The following is a 20,383-nucleotide window of genomic DNA, read 5'->3' as shown; positions in this document are numbered from 1 at the left end:
TGAAACTGGCAGGAGAAAAGCATTTGGTTCAATGACTTGCAAGCTAAAGTTGGTAGTTTAATTTACTGTTGGTCAGGACATAGTTGTCTTCACTCTAAAATATGGCAGCACCCTAAAGTAGTTGTCTTCACCCTAAAATCTGGCGCTCAGGAAGTAGTGTGCTAAAAATAGAATTAACTATGTGTGGTAGATAATGCAGTAAATTGAAGCAAATGATTAACTTGCACTAGTTGTGATTTCTTATGCTGAAGTTATATGATTGTTGAAGTTGAATGACATAGTGATATCATTTGGTAATCTTTCTGCTTTCAAAAATTTTGTTGGAATATAGTTTCTTCCCAATCATGTTCCCTATTTTGAACTCCCCAGCCTGAGGAGTTTTTCTGTGCTGTACCCTCTTTAACCAACAATATTTCTAGTATCTCACCTAAGATTACCTGTTTAAATTATTTAATATGCTCTTGTTAAATTGGAAGCTATCTTTGCTTTGATACATTTGTCCAATGGGTGTTCTTTTTGTGCTCTTTTTGTTTACTTGGCCCTGATCTATTTTTTGTTTCTTGTTTTGAATGGGTTGCTGTTGTTTTAAAATATATTGGTTAGGCCTGTGACAGTGCCAAGCAAGGAGAAAGGAAATACAAAATTGATGAGTGTGTCCAATTGAGTAGATTTTCAGAAGTGAGAATCAGGGTACTGTTTTGAACATAAATCTTTGAACTTGAAATCTTTTTTTTAGTTGATTTTGCCCCTCTCTCAATTTGATTTCTTCAAAGAAGAAAAAACAAAAAACATCAAATTTATCCTCCAACCACCAAAACTGTTAACTTAGTTTTATTTCATTGGTGGCTGGTGGGTACGTGGCATTTGTATTCCCATTAAATGTATGGTTTGCCGTGTTCATTTTCTTTAAATGGGTGGGAATAAGAACTTGATGTTGTCAGATTAGTTATCACAGCAGCCCTTCCATCTTTACTGGAAACTTTTCATCCTCCAATGTCATTCATCACCAAACAAAAGGTGGTGGTCTATTTAGTAAATTATTGCAGGTTCCTGGATTTTAACTGGTAATTGAGGAATTGATATTAAATATTCATAGTAACATAGAAAACCTACAGCACGATACAGGCCTTTCAGCCCACAAAGTTGTGCGGAATATGTCCCTACCTTAGTGAAATAGAGGGCTATAGGTAAGCCTAGTAATTTCTAAGCTCCATGTACCTATCTAAAAGCCTCTTAAAAGACCCTATCTTATCTGCCTCCACCACTGTTGCCGGCAGCCCATTCTAGTGAAAAAAACTTGCCCCTGACACCTCCTCTGTACCTACTCCCCAGCACCTTAAACTTGTGTCTTATGGCAACCATTTCAGCCCGGAAAAAGCCTCTGACTATCCACATGATCAATGCCTCTCATCATCTTGTACACCTCTATTAGGTCACCTCTCATTCTCCTTCACTCAAGGAGAAAAGGCTGAGTTCATTCAACCTGTTCACCTAAGGCATGCTCCCCATCCAGGCAACATCCTTGTAAAGCTCCTCTGCACCGTTTCTGTGGCTTCCAGATCCTTCCTGTAGTGAGGCGACCAGAACTGAGCACAGTACTCCAAGTGGGGTCTGACCAGGGTCTTGTACAGCTTGAACATTACATCTCGGCTCCTAAATTCAATTCCACGATTGATGAAGGCCAGTACACCGTACGCTGCCTTAACCACAGAATCAACCTGCGCAGCTGCTTTAAGCCTCCTATGGACTTGGACCCCAAGATCCTTCTGATCCTCCACACAGCCAAGAGTCTTACCATTAATACTTTATTCTGCCATCATATTTGACCTACCAAAATGGACCACTTCACACTTATCTGGGTTGAACTCCAAGTTGGAAAAACTTAAAAGGGAATTTGCAAATTCCTTTGAAATGAAATTGTTACAGTATCCTGCTTAGAACATGCCAAAGTCAAAAGTAGCAGTTGCTTCTGTCAAAAGTGGTATAGACTTCTAGAATGTTTTAATTGCAACTACTGTTTCAGAGTCCTTCTGACTTTAGGCAAGTAGATATTCAAGAACCTTTGATCCTGTGCTCTTGAAAGCACAGTATTGAAATGCCTGCTGTAGTCAGCTGTGATCTTAATTAGGGTTAGGTCTAATTTTGCAAGAGAGCATATACATTTTCATGATTTGAATTTAATGTTTAAAAATTTTAACTATTACCTGCAAGTCCATGACTCTTTTTCTAGTGGATGACATCGGTGGAATGGTAATATAATTGAATTGTCAATGTTGGTTAGATTATCTTGTTGGAGATGATCATTGCTTGGTAGTTTTGTGGCAGGAATGTTACTGCCGTTTATCAACTCCTGCAAGTAGATTGTATTGTATGAAGCACAAGCTGTTTCATTTGATGAGAAATTGCTGACGAATGTGAGCGTTGCATTCTGAGCTTCTGATGGAAGGTAACTGAAAACAGTAGAAGATTTTTGGCAAAGAGTACTGCCCTGGGTAATTTCTGCAGTAATACCTTGGGGCTCACATTATCTTTGACAGCCATAGCTAGCGTCCTCTGAGGGGTATGACTGTAACCACGAGTGTTTTCCTTTATCCATTTACTTCAGTTTTGCTAGGGCACTGTTGCATTCAAATGCCACCTTGATATTGGCTCTTGCCTGGATTGTAGAGTTTAGTTCCTTGGTGTATGTTTATGCTAAGGTTTTGGCGAGGTCTAAGGCTGACTGGTCCTAGCCAACTTCAAATAAGTTATGTACTGTATCATTCTTGTCTTGCATAGGCAGGAAGGATTTTGGGCCGCCCCATGGTTTTCACCTACTACTATTTACTTTTTTTCAGATGTGTGGGATTGAACAAAGTTCAAAGTAAATGTTATTATCAAAATACGTATGTCACCATATACAACACTGATAGGCATTTTTTGTGGGCATTCTCAATAAATCCACAATAGAATAACAACCATAATCAAATCAATGAAATACCACATCATAATGGATGTTCAGTCAGTGTGCAAAAGACACCAAATTGTCGAATTCAAAAAGAAATGAATAATAATAAGTAAGCAATAAATATTCAGAACATGGGATGAAGTGTTCTTGAAAGTAAGTTCATAGGCTGTGAGAACATTTCAATAATAGGGAAACGAAGTTATCCCCTTCGGTTCAAGAGCCTCATGGTTGAGGGGTAATAAAACTGGTCTCACACCACCATGTTCAGGGACCTGAGGATCCTGTACCACATTCCTGATGGCAGCAATGAGAAGAGAGCATGGCCTGGGTGGTGGGGTCCTAGTTGCTGCTACTTTGCTGTGATAGCACTCCCATGTGTCGAGGACTTTGCCCGTGATGGACTGGGTCATATCCACTACTTTTTGTAGGATTCTCCTTTCAAGGGCATTTGTGTTTCCATACCAGGCTTGAATCTTCAGCAGAAAACTATTTAGTAAATGAGCTTCTTTACATGTCCAAACAGTTTTTGAACTTTTAATGTTCTTGGTAAAATAAAGGGGAAATTGGAAGTGTGAGCAAATAGGTTGGGAAGGGGAGTAGTTGGAGGTGAGGAATGAGACTGAAGGAATTGATCTGATGGGAGCTGATATGGACAAGATGGGCCAAATGGCATCTTTGTCTCGTATGTCAGAAGGTAAATGGAGGCCAAGTCATTGTGTGTATTTCAAGCTGAGGTTGATAGGTTCTTGCTTAGTAACGGCATCAAAGGTGATGGGAAGAGTATAGTAGAATGGGGTTAAGAGGGATAATTAGCCATGATGGCATGACAGTGGACTTAATGGTTTAAATGGCCTAATTCTTTTGCCTTTTGTCATATGGTATTTTCCTTTGAGGTCACCATCCCATTCATAGGAATTTTGATGTGGTTTGTACACTTTTGTGTAAATTTTACATTAGATTTGAATGTTCTTTGTTTATCTGATGCATTGTTTTTGGATCTTGGATTGTCTTGGTCAAGGTACATTTGACGTCAAACATTTTCCTGTCTGATGTCCTTTTTATTTATTGTGCACATGAGGATTGAATGACACATTCATTCTTTGTTTTAAGTATGAGACTGGACCATTTTTAATCTTTGACAGCAGGCACTGGAGGTCAATGCACTGCTCAAAACTCATTTGATCTTATTCGTGCACCTCTGGTCTAGAGGATCAGCTCATCTAGTAAATAGTTTTCTGCTGAAGATTAAAGCATGTCTCATGAGTGTTTTTAGCCAAGTGAGCTAAGAAATGCTCTAATGTCATTTGGAAAATGGTATGTTAGTTAGTGGAAAAGAAATTGTATCAAACAAATAGAGTAATACAATAAAATATATTTCAAAAGGTTTATCATGAGCAGTGATTTATTGTTTGAAATTTAATTGCATCATTCAAGGGAAAGAGTGCTATTTTCCTACTGTGAACTTTGAAGTGTGTAGGATTATTATATTGACTTTTTATTGGCTATAAATTCAGTGGTAATGATTTGCTGAGTTAACATGTTTTAACTAGTCCACTGGGTAGAGGTTTTTGCTGAATTCGAGCAAGTAAAATTTTATTTAGAATAGTTTTCTAACCTTGTGAAAGTTGATCTTAAGATTAAAGTATAGCTAGCACATCCAAAAATGGTTATGCTGGACAAAGTGAACACAGGACATCAAGACAAGGCGCTGTTTAATAGGGTTGGAAGGAGTCCGTTCTGATTTTAATTGAAGATTAAATGCCTAAACAACTATGCAGTTTGTGTAGTTTAAATACTTGAAAGCAAAATAAGCCACTCATTGGGTGTGTTGCAGTGATCCTTGTTAAAGAATTGAAAATGACTGTTAAAGTTTATATGAATATATATACATAACATTCAATTAAAACCAATACTTTTCTCATTTCCTTTCCATCCACAATCACAGACTTTTCTGTCGACTTGAAAGATCAGCCATCTGGTGATGAACCTGTGGGCTCACAGGATGCTGTACCTGTGCATGTTGAACCTGTTCCTGTCTTCTCTATGTCCTCTTCTTCTGATTCTATAACTGAATTAACAATGTCCACAAAAGCAGTGCATGCAGATGATCTTGTGCAGACTGAAGTTCCTGCCAATACAATTTTACCTTCAATTTCTGATTTTGTGGAGGAAACAGTGGATAAACAAGTAGCAGACCATTTAGAAAAGGTTCATTCTAAAGCTGAAAAAGCTGGAGTGAAACTAGAAATAAGCAAGTCATCAGAGGTAGACTTGTCACTTTCTGTTGATGAATACTCATTACAGTCCACTGAACGTCAGTGTGTAGAGTCAAAGAAAAGTGAATCTCACGGGACTACGTCTCTGTCTGAAGAAACCATGCCAGATCAAAACACAACAGATATGGAAGGACCTATGAAGGTCAGTAAGAATGCAAGTATAGAAGTTAATATATCAAGTGAAAGGGAATTTGAGTTGGGCCTTCATTTAGGATTAACAAATGAGTGCATTGCTGAGTCAAAAATGGCTGCATCACCCTTAAACAGAATTGTTCAGAAAAATGAATACATCCAGGACATAGTAGCTTTTGAGGAACAAATAGAAGCAACAGATAGTGGTCTCAACTTCGGTTATGGCGACACTTTAGTTATAGAGAAAAGAAATGAGCTTAATTCTGGTACATCTAATCAGGTAGCTATTACTGATGATACCAGTAAATCCACTATTGAAGTAATTAAGTCGGAGAGTGCTGTATATCAAAGCCAGGAACTTTTGAAGATGCCACATGATACTGAAAAGCGAATTTTGACTGAGGAAAGTGGGAAACTAGATCATGTAGATGTGGAAGCCTTTGTCGAACAAGGTGCAAAGCAGTCTCCAACTGAGGCATATTTTGCTTTTTCACAAGTTCCCACAAGTGAACCTGAGCCATGGATGACTTATGCTACATTTGATTCATCCAACATGTTAGTATCTCCACAGTCTGACCACTTAAGCAATGAAATGATTTCTGCATATGATGCCGCTGATCGAGAAAAAACTGAACTGACAGGAACTTCAAAATTGCCATTACCTTTGACTGTCCTTGAATCAGAAGTGACCAAAAAGGTTGAAGACAAAGAAGCAAAATTTGTCCCACTGGTAGAAAGTGGGTTGTTTCCAGAATCTAAAGTGGAGGCAACATCTGCATCTGAAATTAATTTAGGGTTATTTGGTGACTTTAAAGTTGTACCAGACCAGCATATAAAAACTAATACTTCGGCTGAAGACATAACTTCAAACCAAACTGCTCAGAATTTAGCTCTGGACCAATCACCAGGAATCTCTAAAATTGAGTTATGTGAAGTGGCAAGTGTTGAAACACCTGAAGATTCCTTTGGCATAGAAATGAGGAAATCTGTGCCAGAGCTACTCAATCCTTGTGAACCACTGTTGTCTACCTTAGAGAAGTGTGCTCCGGACACAACTGAAAATGTACAAGGTTTAACTGATGTGACAATGAAAGCACCAAGTCGCACAGATCCAGGTCTTGATGATATCACAGAACCTGGGTATGCCAAGGAACAGTCAGTTGCTCAGAATGGAAGCAAAGAGCCAGCTGTGCATGTTTCTGTACATGGTGATGCCAGTGAGAGTCTAGAGGGTACAAAAATACAGTGTGTGTTTGAGGAGCAGAAGGCTATGCCAAATAGAGTTGAAGATCTTAAAGTCAGTTCAGAACAAATACCAATTTCACAAGAATCAGATTTAACAGAGCACTTGGCTGATTCCAGTAATAAGCCAGTAATCAAAGATGAAGATCTCTATAAAAAGTCTGGATACAAAGAATCTGATGTATCTCAAAGTATAAATCAATCAGTTAATGAATCCAGTAAACAAGACTTGATATCAAGTAAGATCATGGAAGAGGAATACTGTCCTACATCACTCACTCTAAAACAAGGAATATCAACTGATACTTCCATTATGGTGAAAAGACATGATATAGCTTCATGCAGCAAAGATATTAGTAGCAAATCTGAACCAATTATGGGAGCTCTGGGCAATACTACAATTGGAATGAAGCCTTCTGAAAATATATTGACTGACTACAAAAAGATTGAGCAATGTTCCCTCAAAACATCACTACAGGATCAAATTGAAAATCCCTTGCTGATCAAAAATGTAACCGAGGATGATCTGACTGGCCAGGTAAAGGTTACAGACAGAACTTCATTTGAAATTATGTTAAGCCATCAGGAAGCTTGTGGAGAATTACTGCCTAGTTCAAGCACGAGTGAAAAATGTGCTGTAAAAGAATCGAATCATTCTTTGAGTGAAAATATTGGTACATCAATTCCACTATCAGTGTTAAGTGAGAATCTTTCAACTGTGGACAGAGGGCTTCCTTTACAAACTTGTGCTGAAGAGAGCTGTTTGGATAGTTCCCAGACAGGTGCTTTGTCTGTCACTCCTTCACAGGATAAATTTCCAGAATATGAGGCAAACCTTAGTAAAATGAAAAGTAAATCTGATGACCAGGCAGAACTATTGGAGCATGCACAGGTACAGATAATAGCTCCAATATTGTCAGCTGGTGCTTCATTTCCCTTGAATGAGGAAGTAACAAAGGCTTCGCAGGAGGTGGTCACAAAAGTTTTGGAAACCAGTGTTGCACTAGCTGAAGTGTTGGGAGAGAAGGAAGGAACAAGAGCAACATGTATGTCTCAGCAGGAAGCAGATATCACTACTAATGTTCCAATGGATGACACAAGCAAGAAAAATATTCCCGTTGAAACGCTGAAGCTTGATTTGACAGTTGCTGAAAGCACTGAAACTTCTAAAGATTCTGCTGTCGCTGTTATTGCAGATATTTCACTAAAGCTGGACAAAAATTCAGGTAACAATGTGTGTACATTAATTGGCCAGCTTCATAAGTGCATCTTCACCTGTAGATAGTTTCATCACATTTACATGAAGTGGAAAAAGAGCTCACCTTTTCTGTTAGTCTTTGGCTGTCTATTGTTGCATGGTTTTGTGAAATGTCACTTTGTTCTTCTGTGGTGTCTTGATTTTGAGTCTAATGTTTGTTCTTACATCTTGTAAATAATGAACACCTTGGCACTTTTTGAATATTTACATGCATTTTCAAATGGCATCAGTTAAATTTAATCCAGTGAATCAAGTTTAAGTTAACATTGCCAGATTGCATGAATGTGCCATTTCTCGATGCTGAATTAATTCACATGACCTTTGTCAAAATTATTAGAATACTTTAATATAACATGTGGAACAAAGTAGTAGGTGTACTTGTTTTATGAAAACAGTGCAAAGGAGCAGATTAGAGGAATTATTAAACTTCGCTTCTGCATTCTTTTGAGTAGAAAAACAAATCCTCAGATGTCTGAAAAAACTTGTGCTGTTCTGTTATAGTTCTCAAATATATTGTAGCTATCTATGGTTTATACAATTTTTTTTTACATTTTGATCATTCCGTATTGTGAAAAGGCCTTTCAATTCCATTGCTTTCTAAATTAAGCTGAAAAATAGACATATGAACATCATAACATGTATTTGAAGCACTAATTAGAATTGAGATGTTGCAGAAAATTGCCTTTGTATCTCAAGGGTTAAACTTAAATCTTGCTGGCACTTAGAATGAAAATGCCCATTTGTTAGCTTCAGTGTTGATATTGCCCCCACACTCAAGTTTTTCTAAGAATAAATTATATGTTGTAATAAATTCATAAATTATATCTGACTAAACATTTATCATTCTTGCTTTGTGTTAACCTCTAAGGTCACCATTTCATCCTTTAATGTTCTTGATGGGACAGCTGCTGCTCATATCTTAGTTGTCCTTCCGTAGCAAGAGGTTCTTCAACTTTTGTGTCTTTTGTTGTTTCCAAGTTAATTTGTTACCCTTGTATCGAAATGTGTTTGAGAGGGGAAAAGGGTGTTCTTGAAGAGTAAATACCAGTTAAAGATAACGATTCTCATCTTGAAGATGGTTCAAGTAGGTTGACGTAGACTAAACTAAACTTTGTGGGAGTGGAGGTGGGTCCTCTTCTATCAGATTCCTCCTTTCAGCCTGTAGCCTCCTCCCAACCACCTTGTGGTACTATTTATAAAGTGTAGTCTGCCTTCAGTTTCTCAACCCTTTAAATACAATTTATCATCTTTCCATTTGTCCATATTTCTTGAAGCCAAATTTGGTAAACTTGCTATCATCCCAAATGACATACCTTCATGGTTATTGTAATCTGAATATTAAATTGCTAGTGTGAATTATGTATTTTTACCTTGTTTTGTATTCCACCTCCCCTGTCCTTCCCAATTTCTAGGAGAAATTTTAAATCATTTTTGTGAAAAGATTATGCAACTTAGTTTATCAAATAATATAAATATCTTGTTGGTCTGTATTTTGGAAATGGACATGATTAATGAAAGGAATATTTGGATTGAGTAGTGGAGAACTGTTGCATGTTGAATACCCACCTTATTTGTTGGAAGAGTGTCAAAGCATTTAAAAGAGCATTGCCAATTGATGTAGATTTGATCTCTAGTAATGTAACGTGGAGCTGGAATTCATACCTGAATATTCAAATCAATTGAATTTCAATTTAAATACTGGGATGTATTTGGGGAAAATTGATAACTAAATGAATTGGGAACATGAACTGAAAAATACTTTAAATTTGGATAGTGGTCCTGGAAAATCTACATGCCCTTGAATAGAGGGCTTATGCAGATTATAGGTAAGAATGTCAAGTAGGGGATAAAAATCTAATTAAACACAACAGGAGTGAGGTTAGAATATAGTTAGTCCCCATGTTACATAAGGTTAGGTTCCTAGAAAGCTTTCTGTATCATGATTAACATTAAACCTTCTCCATTGAGTCCCATGTTATAAGCAGAACTGTGGTCACATGGAAATTTTTTTCTCTCATTAAGCCAATGTTATGCCAAAATGACGTACAATTGTGGTTTAATAAGCAAGGCCAGCATTTGACTTGAGATGGGCAAGTTTCATGTGCAAATTGCAGCACAATTTATCATTCTTTAAAAAAATTTTTGTCACTCAATATTGTGGGGTATATATGACACCACTGTGTCAATTGTGTTGGCAATTATAGCCAAGTCACTTCTCTCCCTCTCCCTCTTCAGCCTGAGGGCAGGTGAACAGATGTTAGCTGCATTTTCATCTGAGGCATTTTCTCTGGTGCGCAAGGCTTATGGATTTGGAAAAGAAAACGGATGGTACTCGTGGATTGAAGTTGATGGGAGATGGGTGTAGTAAAAAGAGTTGATGGTAATGGGTTAAACTTTGAGTGACTTGGTGGAAGTGAAGTTGAGCCAGAGGGATTACACGGGGTGTTGGCTGTGGTTACTGTAGCGCCATCCAGTGCACCAGATCAGTGAAAATGCCTTGCAGATGAGTGTGGCAGTGCTGCATTTTGAGATGACTTTTCACATGTCTGGACTAGATGTGGTGTGGCAAGGGAGGAACTCGGCTATGACTGCTATATTCATCGATTACAGTGATATCATATCCAATTCTTGTTGCCCCCACAGTAGTGAGTGACTAAAAATAATGATTATGTAAAAAGTTTATTTCCCCCTGCATAAATTCTGTAAGAATGAATTTTATTACTTGGGTCAATTTTTTTGATAGTGATTCTTGAAATCTTAAAGGGCAAATTTGCAACACCCAAGGTGCTACATCACTGTATTGTAAAGGGAAAAAATGTTGTGTCAAGCAGGATTTGTTGAGTTAGAAATTGTTGAAAATTTTATCTTCTCAGAATCCACAATGTTTATTTCGAAATGCATATTGTACAGCAGTGAGAAATGCAAGGAAAATTGTAATTTTTATTTTGAAGAATCTAAAGTATGAAACAGCAGAACAACGTAAGCCTGTTTATTTTATTAACAGACTGCTTTTATGCATCACAGATCCTAGTTTTGGGGAGAGAATCTGCAATCAGATTAAAGAGATGTGCAAGAATAACAAATTGCACCACAAGATTTAATCATCCTATCTAATATACTAATTAAGATAAGAGGGTAAATAATAAACAAGTAAATTTCCAAGTTAAAGACAAGGCAAATTGTATTCTTATGGAAGGCTGCTTCTAGTAGCTTAAAATTGGGATTTGACTCTGCGTCTGTGAAATATAGAAAAATGCAATTTAAAAAAATTCTTAAAGGGGTAGAAATTAGTATTTTGGTGAGAAGTGGTGCATGATCATGTCTTTGATTCAATTCTGATGCCATTTTGTTTTACTGCATACCTCATTGATTTGGTTAAAAGCTAGAGCAGTGGTTTTGAACTCTGTTCCGTATAACTTTGTTTAAACAGTGGAAGCTTTAAGTGATTCCCAAAGTAAGGTGGGTATATTTTATGGTATTACATCATAATGTCTGTTAAATAAGGTGTGAACAAAACTGGGAATAACTGACTTAGAGAAGAAAGAGTAGAAATTTGAAGATGATCCCAAATTGGAGGTGTTTTAGTAATCTCGGTGCATAAAGGAAATGGCAAGGAGCTATCAAAAACTTGGAAAATAAATTAAAAATGACGTAAATTAATGTATCACTAATTGAGTTTTTACCTTAAAAAAACTAAGCTTGACCTCTCTGGAGGGATACTCACACAGAGTGAGACTGGCTTAAAAAATAAATGTATGGACTAAATTAAAAGACTAATTTAAACTAGAGTGTTGATGAACCCCGTAAGAAACAGGTACAGTCCATTTGACTTGTGCCTGCTTGCCACTTGAGCATTGCTCTCATTCATCCAAATTATCAGCCTAGTCTTCCCTCACATGACAATCCACTGTCCCATGAATGAATCAGACAACCTTTTGCAGCTCTCCCACTATTGCATGTACCTTCCTTTTAAAGGGGAATTCTTGTACAGAATATCCCAGATGTTGTTCTACCATGGAGCATTTGTGGCTCTGTGATATGCAGATCCTCTAACAATAGTTCAGCACCCAGTTTATTTTCTTATTGCATACTAACTTTAAGTGATTAATGTACAGACATACCCAGGTTCTTTTGAATACTAATAGCTTTCAAAGTTAAAAGTAAATGATCAAAGTATTGTATATGTCAGCTTATATTACCTTGAGATTTTTCTTCGCAGACATTTACAGGAAGAAAGAGATACAATAGAATTTAGTTCAAGCTATACAAAGTGACAAACATCCAATATGCAAAAAGAGGACAAATCATGCAAATAATAAATATTTTAAAAGTAAATGATACCAAGAACACGAGTTGTAGAATCCTGGAAAATTAGGTTATGAAGTTGCTCAGCATTGAGGTGAGTGAAGTTATCCATGTTGATTCAGGATCTGATGATTGTAGAGTAATAGCTGTACTTAAGTCCCACACCACTGGGTGGGTTCAAGCCCCCTGTACCTGCTGCTTGATGGTGGTAGTGAGAAGAGAATATGAGTTGAATAATGCTGCTTTCATGTGGCACTGTTTGTAAATGTGCTCAGTGCAGTGGAGGGCTTTGCTTGTGGTGGACAACCATTTTTTTGTAGACTTTTCCATTCCTGGGCATTGGTGTTCCTTACCAGGCTGTGATGTGGCCAGTTAGAATACTCTTCACTGTGTATCTATAGAAGTTGGTCAAAGTTTTGGATGACATGCTGAATCTATACATGTATACTTCTAAGAAAGTTGAGGCACTATTATACGCCTTTGTGATGGCACTTGCGTTGGTCCCAGATCAAGGTGATCCTCTGATACGATGATGTCCACTTCGATTCCCTAACGAGGACTGACTTGTGGATCTCTGGCTTTTTCCTCGTATGGTCAATAAGCTCTTTGCTTTTGTTGACATTGAGAGTTTTTGTTGTGGCACTCTTCAACCAGATTTTCAGTCTCCCTCTATGATTCATTACCACCTTTTCGGCCAACAATAGTGGTGCCATCAGCAAGCTTAAGTATGGCATTGGAGTTGCACTAAGCTACGCAATCATAGGTGTAAAATAGAGTACTGCTCTAAGCATACAGCCGATTGAAGTGAGAGGTTGAAGATGTCAGTAACACTCCAGCCGGTTGATTAGCACCAGTCTTTAGTACTTGGCCTGCTACACTGTTTGGGCCAGATGCTTTTCATAGATTCACCCTCCTGAAGGATACTTTCATGTCAGCCTCAGAGGCCGAAATCACAAGGTTGCCAGGGGCTTCGGGGGTTCAGTTTATTACTATTTAGGTAATCCTCTAAATTTTATTTCTATCAAATTGGAGGATTCATCCATCATTTTTTAGCCCATCTTTTTTACCTGAATTTTCTCTTTATCCTTATTGTAGCCCACATTGTTGCTGTCTTTGTTATTGTCAACAAACCTAGATGAAGGAATAATCTGCAAAATATTCAAATTATTAATATAGAGTAGCTGGACCCTTGTCAAACCCAGTTGGTCATGATATGAAAATTATCCCATTAATTAGCTATGCAGTTCTCAAGCCTTTAATACCCTTAGTACTATTTTATTTAGATTATACTTTTTTTTGCAAGATCAGAGATGAAAGAATATTATTTGCCTTCCAAGTATTTTTTCCTTATTAACTTTTCAATTACTTATTAAATTGATTTGGGTTTGGAGTTGAGACACAAGTCTGAGTATGTTCTGGATATTTATTTGAGATACCATGTGGAATAGGCCCTTCCAGTCTTTAAAGCTGTGCTGCCCAGTAACTCCAGATTTAATCTTGGCCTAATTATGGGACAATTTACAATGACCAATTAACTTACTAACCGGTTGTACTTTGAACTGGGGGAGAAAATTGGAGCATATGAAGAAAACACACACATTCCATGGAAAGAACGTAGACTCCTTGCTGATGATATTGGAATTGAACTCGGAATTCCACCCCAAGCTGTAATAGCGTCAAGCTAACTGCTGTGCTAATGTGGCAAACTGATGTAAAGGCTGTTTAAACGTAGATTTTTGGTGCCAATCCTAAAATGTTTTATCCAGGGACAGAAATTTAATTTCATAAAGCTCACCTGCAGTGAAGATTGTCCTTTTTTCCCTGAAGGCCCCCCAAGGATGCCACACTTGATGTGTGATGCAACTAATGAATAGGTAGTAAAATGGAGGCAAATGGTAGGTGCATAAAAATGGCCCAAAGTATATTCCACATTGTTGTTCATAATAGTTTGTACTTAGAAGAAAGTTAACTATGTACAGATGACTGACCTCATGTTTCAAGCTGTTCAAATTATGAAAATTCTCGTGTGTGTGTGTGTTAAAAATGAGACACGGAATTTGCGGTGGAGGGATGGAAGTTAAAACATAGCAGAAGAACAACTTTTGTCTATTTTAAACTCTTACACACAAGTAGAATATGTTTTGGTAATTTTATAACATGGTAGGTCCATTTTTACTATTGATTAGTTTTTCCTCTCTGCCTACATTACAAGTTTTCATATTTACTTTCAAGTTATCTGAAATGGACTTTGAAAACTAAACAATGATGTAAAATAATCTTACTGGATATAAAACTTGATATTTTACAAAGTTTGATGCTAGGGGAAACATTTCATTCCTTAATTTAAATTCAAAGCTGGAAGGTGATGAGTGGAGACACAAGAAGTTGCCACTTGTCTCAACTCTGCCTACTACATCTGTCTTTTGTTTCACTTTTAAGTTTTATTCTCCTGGAAATTAATGCTCTGGAAGAATTTGTAGCTTGGCTATGCTGACTTGCCTTACTGTTTTTCATATTTGGTGTATCAGCTTTCCATATATCGTTGTATTATAACAATTTTTCCAGTCTTCAGTTTTTTTATTCCAGATTACAGCATCTATAGTAGCTGGTCTCCAAATGTAGCTGCTGGAAGTGACCACTTATTGTAAACTAGCACTGTCACCACTGTTTCTCACTGTTGAAAGAAGAATGTCCTATTAAGATGATGTCATCTTTTGCAATATGGGATTCATTGTGGGGGGGGGGGGGAGTTGTTTTGGAACGATACAATTGGCTTTCTAGGAATACAACTCCCTCCGTAACATGGAGATCACCAAATCAGAGTGTAGCCAACGGAGAAAATTAAATATATGAACATGTTGGAAAAGTAGCAGACATAGTAATTGGTGTTTCGGTTAGTGAACATTTAGTTATGAAGGCAAAGAAAGGGGTATGGGTCCCTGGTAAACTAATTATGAAAAAGAATATTGCAGGCCAGCTGATCAGTCACAAATGCTTCTGAGGTTCGGATTTATTTCTGAGGGTGCAAAGCGCAAATGTTGATGATCTTGTATATGGCTGATCAGGCTAATTGGAGTACTCTGCAATTTTGCTCTTCGTTGTTCAAAGAAAGGACAAATGGCAGAAAATTAAGGATGTTTAAAAAAAAAGAGAAAGTGAGATGGGTTGCATATAGAATGTAACTACTTACGGCCCAGATTTGCCCAGATATAACAAGATAATGCCAATATAGCTTAGTGATTTGAGGATGAAACTGACTCCTCAGCCTGGATGTTGCCAAAACATGACTGGATGTGAAGATCAGGAAGAAGAGTGGCATGAAGCTCAAATACCAGCAAACTTCATTTGGGCCAACTTGTGAGCTTTAATGTGTCTTTTATTGGTGACTTAAGTATTGAACAAATACAAAGCTCATTGGAACTGGGGTGTGGAAGTACTTAAGATATGATGTTTCATTTAAATTGAGTTTTTTTGAAGATGTTATGAATTATTTTAATGCCATTTAAAATTGGTATGCATTAAAACTGACTAGCAATTTTATTTACATTTGGTCTTGAAGCTCACCCATTCTAACCCATGGTGTTAATGCTTATAATAAATCTGCAAAACTTTATTATAGACCACAGTTAATTGGCTGAATTTTGTGCATGTAAGATCTGAAATTCAGGGTGTGCATTTTAAGGATGTCCTCCAGTTCCAGTTTTTTGTAATTAAGTTCAGCTGTTTGAATTGCTTTTGTGATTAGATGGTGTGCTAGAGAAACAATTGGTTAAACAAATTTAATAACATTTAAAATTTGTCTTTTTCTTTTGAGCTTCTGTTTGATTGCTGGTGATTATATTTGCCCCCCCCCCCCCCCCGATTTTCATAAATCACTTATTGCAGTTTTTTAAAACACATTACTTCCAATATAACATTAGCTTTACTTGAATAGCTGTCTTTGTGTTTGGAATTTTTGTTTCGTTGTTGCTATTCATTTTTGTTGTTTTACAATACAGCATTTATTGAATATTTATAGAAGCTTCTCAGTGGTGTTGAGACTAGCTATGACATTACGAAAAAATGTTGATCTTGCTCTTGAGAGAAATCTTTTAATGTTTTTAGTATGTATTTTCATCTATTCAATTGAATAGAATTTGAGGTTTTCTTGAAATGGAATATGATTCTTTTGCTTGGATGTATGAATAAAATAAGCCTGAAATATAACTATAGATGTATGATTTTGTTTTCTGCAATGATACTTCAGTCAGCTGCTTTTGTTAAAGAAACAATTTACATCAAGGATGTTGATTCTTTTTGGAATTTGTGATAGGAAAGGCTAAAATAAATATTTCACTGAAATTGCAACCAAGTCTTAATTTAAAAATAACTAAAGTATTAATGGGAGAAACTGATTTGTACATGTGGTTCTAAAGAATTGAGATTTGTGGATTTAAACAGTTTTTCTTATTAGATTTCATCTGGCTTTGAACAGTTGCCACTGGGTTAGAGTTGCGCAGTTGGATACTGCATGCAGACTGAAACAGTTATTTGTGCAGTGACACAGCATGCAGCTACGTATATATGTTAACCTCTAAGTGACCTAGCAGGAAGTAGAAGGGTGTAAGCAGCTGTACAGGAGCTCGGTGTATGTGAGCATTCTCAAGATGGATGCCAAAATGGGTTTGTCTTTTTTATTTCATTTCAGATTTGAGATTTAAAATCTCACCCTTGTTTAATTCTCGGCAATGTGTCTTATCTCAGTTTAGTTTCGGTGTTTAAAAATGACTGCAGTAATTGAAGATCATTACTTTAGACAGAAGGTATGCTGAGATCAGATTGTAAATGCATTAAGGTTGATGTAAAAGGAAATTAATGCTTTACACTACAGAGGAACTGCAGTATTAGGCATGCTTTATTTGTTAAAATGGCAGTGAAGTTTGAGATTGGTTAAGAGAGCTGGTAATTGGATGAGGTCAGCATGCTCGTTGCAGCTTGTATTAAAGCTATTTTTAGGTGGAGCAGATGCCAGCAAATGAATACCAAATATTGCCTACAGTATTTTGTATGGTATTGATTTGTGATTTGCACTGTTTTTAAATTATTTTATTTGCAAATATTGTAATTTTATGTTGAATTGTTGTGATTAATTTACTGACATTACTGAATTGATGGAAAGGAGTCATTTCGCAAGCTTTAATCTTCTAAGCAAACTAAAATTGTACATCATTTGAAGGTTTGAAGGTTTTTTATATTTGACCCTTGAAGTTCACCTATTGTAACCCATGGTGCTGATATTTTCAGTTTTATTTGTAGTTGTATGACACATTTATAGATATATGTATGGGACACCACTGTAGCAGAGTGGGCGTTGAATTCGGAGGTACTGCCTGTAAGGAGTTTGTATGTCCTCTCTGTGAGTGTAGGGGCTTCCTCTGGGTGCTCCAGTTTCTTCCCACAGTCCAAAAGTTAATTGGTCATTGTAAATTGTCTTTTGATTTGGTTAGGGTTGAATAGGTGGGTTGCTGGGAGGTGTAGCTCATTGGGCCGGAAGGACCTGTCTGCAGAGTATCTCTAAATAAAATAAGAAAGAACTGGTTAATAACTGTCTTCAAGTCAAGTTGCTTTTTATTGTCATTTCGACCATAAACTGCTGGTACAGTACACAGTAAAAATGAAACAACGTTCCTCCAGGACCATGGTGCTACATGAAACGACACAAAACAGACAACTTGAGGCTACACTAGACTACATAAAACAACACAAAACTACACTAGACTACAGATCTACACAGGATTACATAAAGCGCACAAAACAGTGCAAGGCAGTACAATAATTAATAATCAATAAACAAGACAATAGGTGCAGTAGAGGACAAATTTCAATATAATAAATGATGTACATGTCAGTCTAGACTCTGGGTATTGAGGAGTCTGATGGCTTGGGGGACGAAACTGTTGCACAGTCTGCTCGTGAGAGCCCAAATGCTTCCGTAACTTTTGCCAGATGGCAGGAGGAAGAAGAGTTTGTATGAAGGGGGCGTGGGGTCCTTCACAATGCTGTTAGCTTTGCAGGTGTAGCATGTGGTGTAAATGTCTGTAATGGTGGGAAGAGAAACCCCGATAATCTTCTCAGTTGACCTCAGTACCTGCTGCAGAGACTTGCGATCTTAATTGATGTCTGAAAGCTACATATTATTTTCAAAGTTTGTAATCAACTGGAGATCTCCAAAAAGTATTATGCAAATCTTGTATTGGTGATCATATTTTGTACATCAAAAATGTGACTTTTGAGAAAATTTTGTGGTGATATCATTTCGAGCTTGAAATGGAAAGCTCCAGTTAAAATATACTAGAATCTATCTTTTGATCAAATGATGAGAGGGACTCACAGCTGGTCTTTTAATTTGAACTGTAACTGGAACACTAAATGCATAAAAACTAATCGAGTGCAAGCTGCAAAACATTTGAAGGAAAGAAACTAACAATTGAAATTCTGCTTTCTGTTTTTGTGAATGCTTGCATGTTAAAGGGCAGATACACTGTGGAAGGCCCCCAGATTAAGACTTTACTGAGCAAGTTGAGCAAGAAGGGTGTTTTCTCTGTGCCCCTGAACTGGAAAAATAATAACGTTCAAAGTTTCAGTCCTTCCTATGTCAAAGGCAGTGTCTCAATGTGACATTTACTTTGGAATACCTGCAGTTAATTGAGCCTTGCCATACAGATTCTTAAATGACTGTTTTAACATTCGTATTGGTGAGAGTGGTTTATTTTTCTGGCTGCAAGTATGCAGCCAATTTTAAAAATATTTCTATTATGAAGTTTTATAAAAGCAATATTAGTGCGATCTTAAGGCAAATGATATAATCTGCTAAGTAGCTATGTTACAGATTCAAGGTGCTGAAGATTTTCTCCAGCCTCTGGTTAACCATTCAGGACTATTAATTTAACTTGGGCTTCAACATCTTTGCTTTGCTCTCTGTATGGCAAGGCTCTCTGTAGTTGTACCTGCTTGGAGTATTTTCTGTAATGGCCCACGTATTACTACATTTTGTAGAAGGTTTTATCAAATTGGAAACTTGCATTTATAGCAAGTTGGAATTTAATTTATAATATATTTAAATAACATACTAAATTCTTCAGCATTCTGATTAATTTAAAATGTATTGCTTGTTTAATTATGGGTAGTGTTCAGTTATTATGCAGTCCAATGAAATGATTATACCATGTCTGTTAAGTAAAATGGTAGGTAGTTAAAACTGTCATTTCTGATTCATGGAGAAAAAGACTTCCAGACCATTCTAATTAATGAAAGCCTTATATAACCCAGGGACAGTCTGTTTGTTGCAGACTAGAGATGATATTGATGAAGTTAATATCCAGCTTAAACTTTTAATTAAAATTGAAAAAAATAATTAATCCAACTTGTAACTTAGCTGATAACTTAATCCTTTTTTGATTGATAGAAAAATATTTCTAATCATGAAACAATGTAAATTTTTTGGATATATCCAAGCCAACATGTTATTCCTATCCAACGTTGGAATACTTCACTCATATGCAAGTTTGTTTTTTGTTTTCAATGGATTCTTTTGTAATGGCATATAGGCAATTTTAAATGTCGTCATTGTGATGTTAGCCTATTCAGTTATATCATTATGAACATGCCAGGAATATATAATATACTTTCATATAGGGAAAATAGTTTCCCTATCAAACTTGTAGGGAAATTAGATTTATTTTTAGCCTTTGAACTTATGTCCTGTAATCCTATGTAGTAATTAATGAGCTGGAATTATTTTCAAATCAAATTATCCCAAGTGTGTCAGTTGATGTTGGAGTGTCTTTTGTTATGGATGAAATGTGAATTGGTAACTTGTAGGGTAAGAAAATGTGAAGAATTGCAAGGACACAGTTTTTTGTACATTATTCATCCATTTTCCTGCCTGTCCTATCTTTTTCTTTTTTCTCTGTCCTCTCTCTTCCCCCCACTCCCCCCCCCCCCCAGACACACAACAGTACCAATGGCATTTGGTCTGTTTCATCAAATTTTTGATTTTCTTTGTGAACTGAGCTCAATCATTAATCCTTGCCACATACTTCTATCATAGGCTGCTATTTTATTGATGACTTAGTATGATCAGGATAAATGTTTGCCATGGTAGACAGATTAGAGTTGAGGTTGCAGCTGATCCGACTAACTGGCAGAGCAATCCAAAGCTGTTTCTTTTTGGATCAGAAAGTA

General features: G+C 36.7%; 1 protein-coding gene across 6 annotated transcripts in view; it reads left to right on the top strand.

Moving 5' to 3' along the window:
* LOC132402893 (reticulon-4-like) overlaps positions 1-20,383 on the top strand; it is a 72,814-nt gene that overhangs the window by 18,958 nt on the left and 33,473 nt on the right. Inside the window, exon 3 of one of the 6 annotated variants that reach the window (XM_059985960.1) lies at positions 4,893-7,823. The exons of 4 other annotated variants lie outside the window; for them this stretch is intronic. In XM_059985960.1, the coding sequence (XP_059841943.1) occupies positions 4,893-7,823 (2,931 nt within the window). Of the gene's footprint in view, positions 1-4,892; positions 7,824-16,723; positions 16,823-20,383 lie in introns of those variants that run through there. One more of the 6 variants, XM_059985959.1, reaches the window with a different exon arrangement.

Source organism: Hypanus sabinus, chromosome 12 (genome assembly GCF_030144855.1).
Source record: "Hypanus sabinus isolate sHypSab1 chromosome 12, sHypSab1.hap1, whole genome shotgun sequence".
Classification (NCBI taxonomy): Eukaryota; Metazoa; Chordata; class Chondrichthyes; order Myliobatiformes; family Dasyatidae; genus Hypanus; species Hypanus sabinus.
Note: the sequence above shows the minus strand (reverse complement) of the source record. Positions and strands in the feature narration are given on the sequence as shown.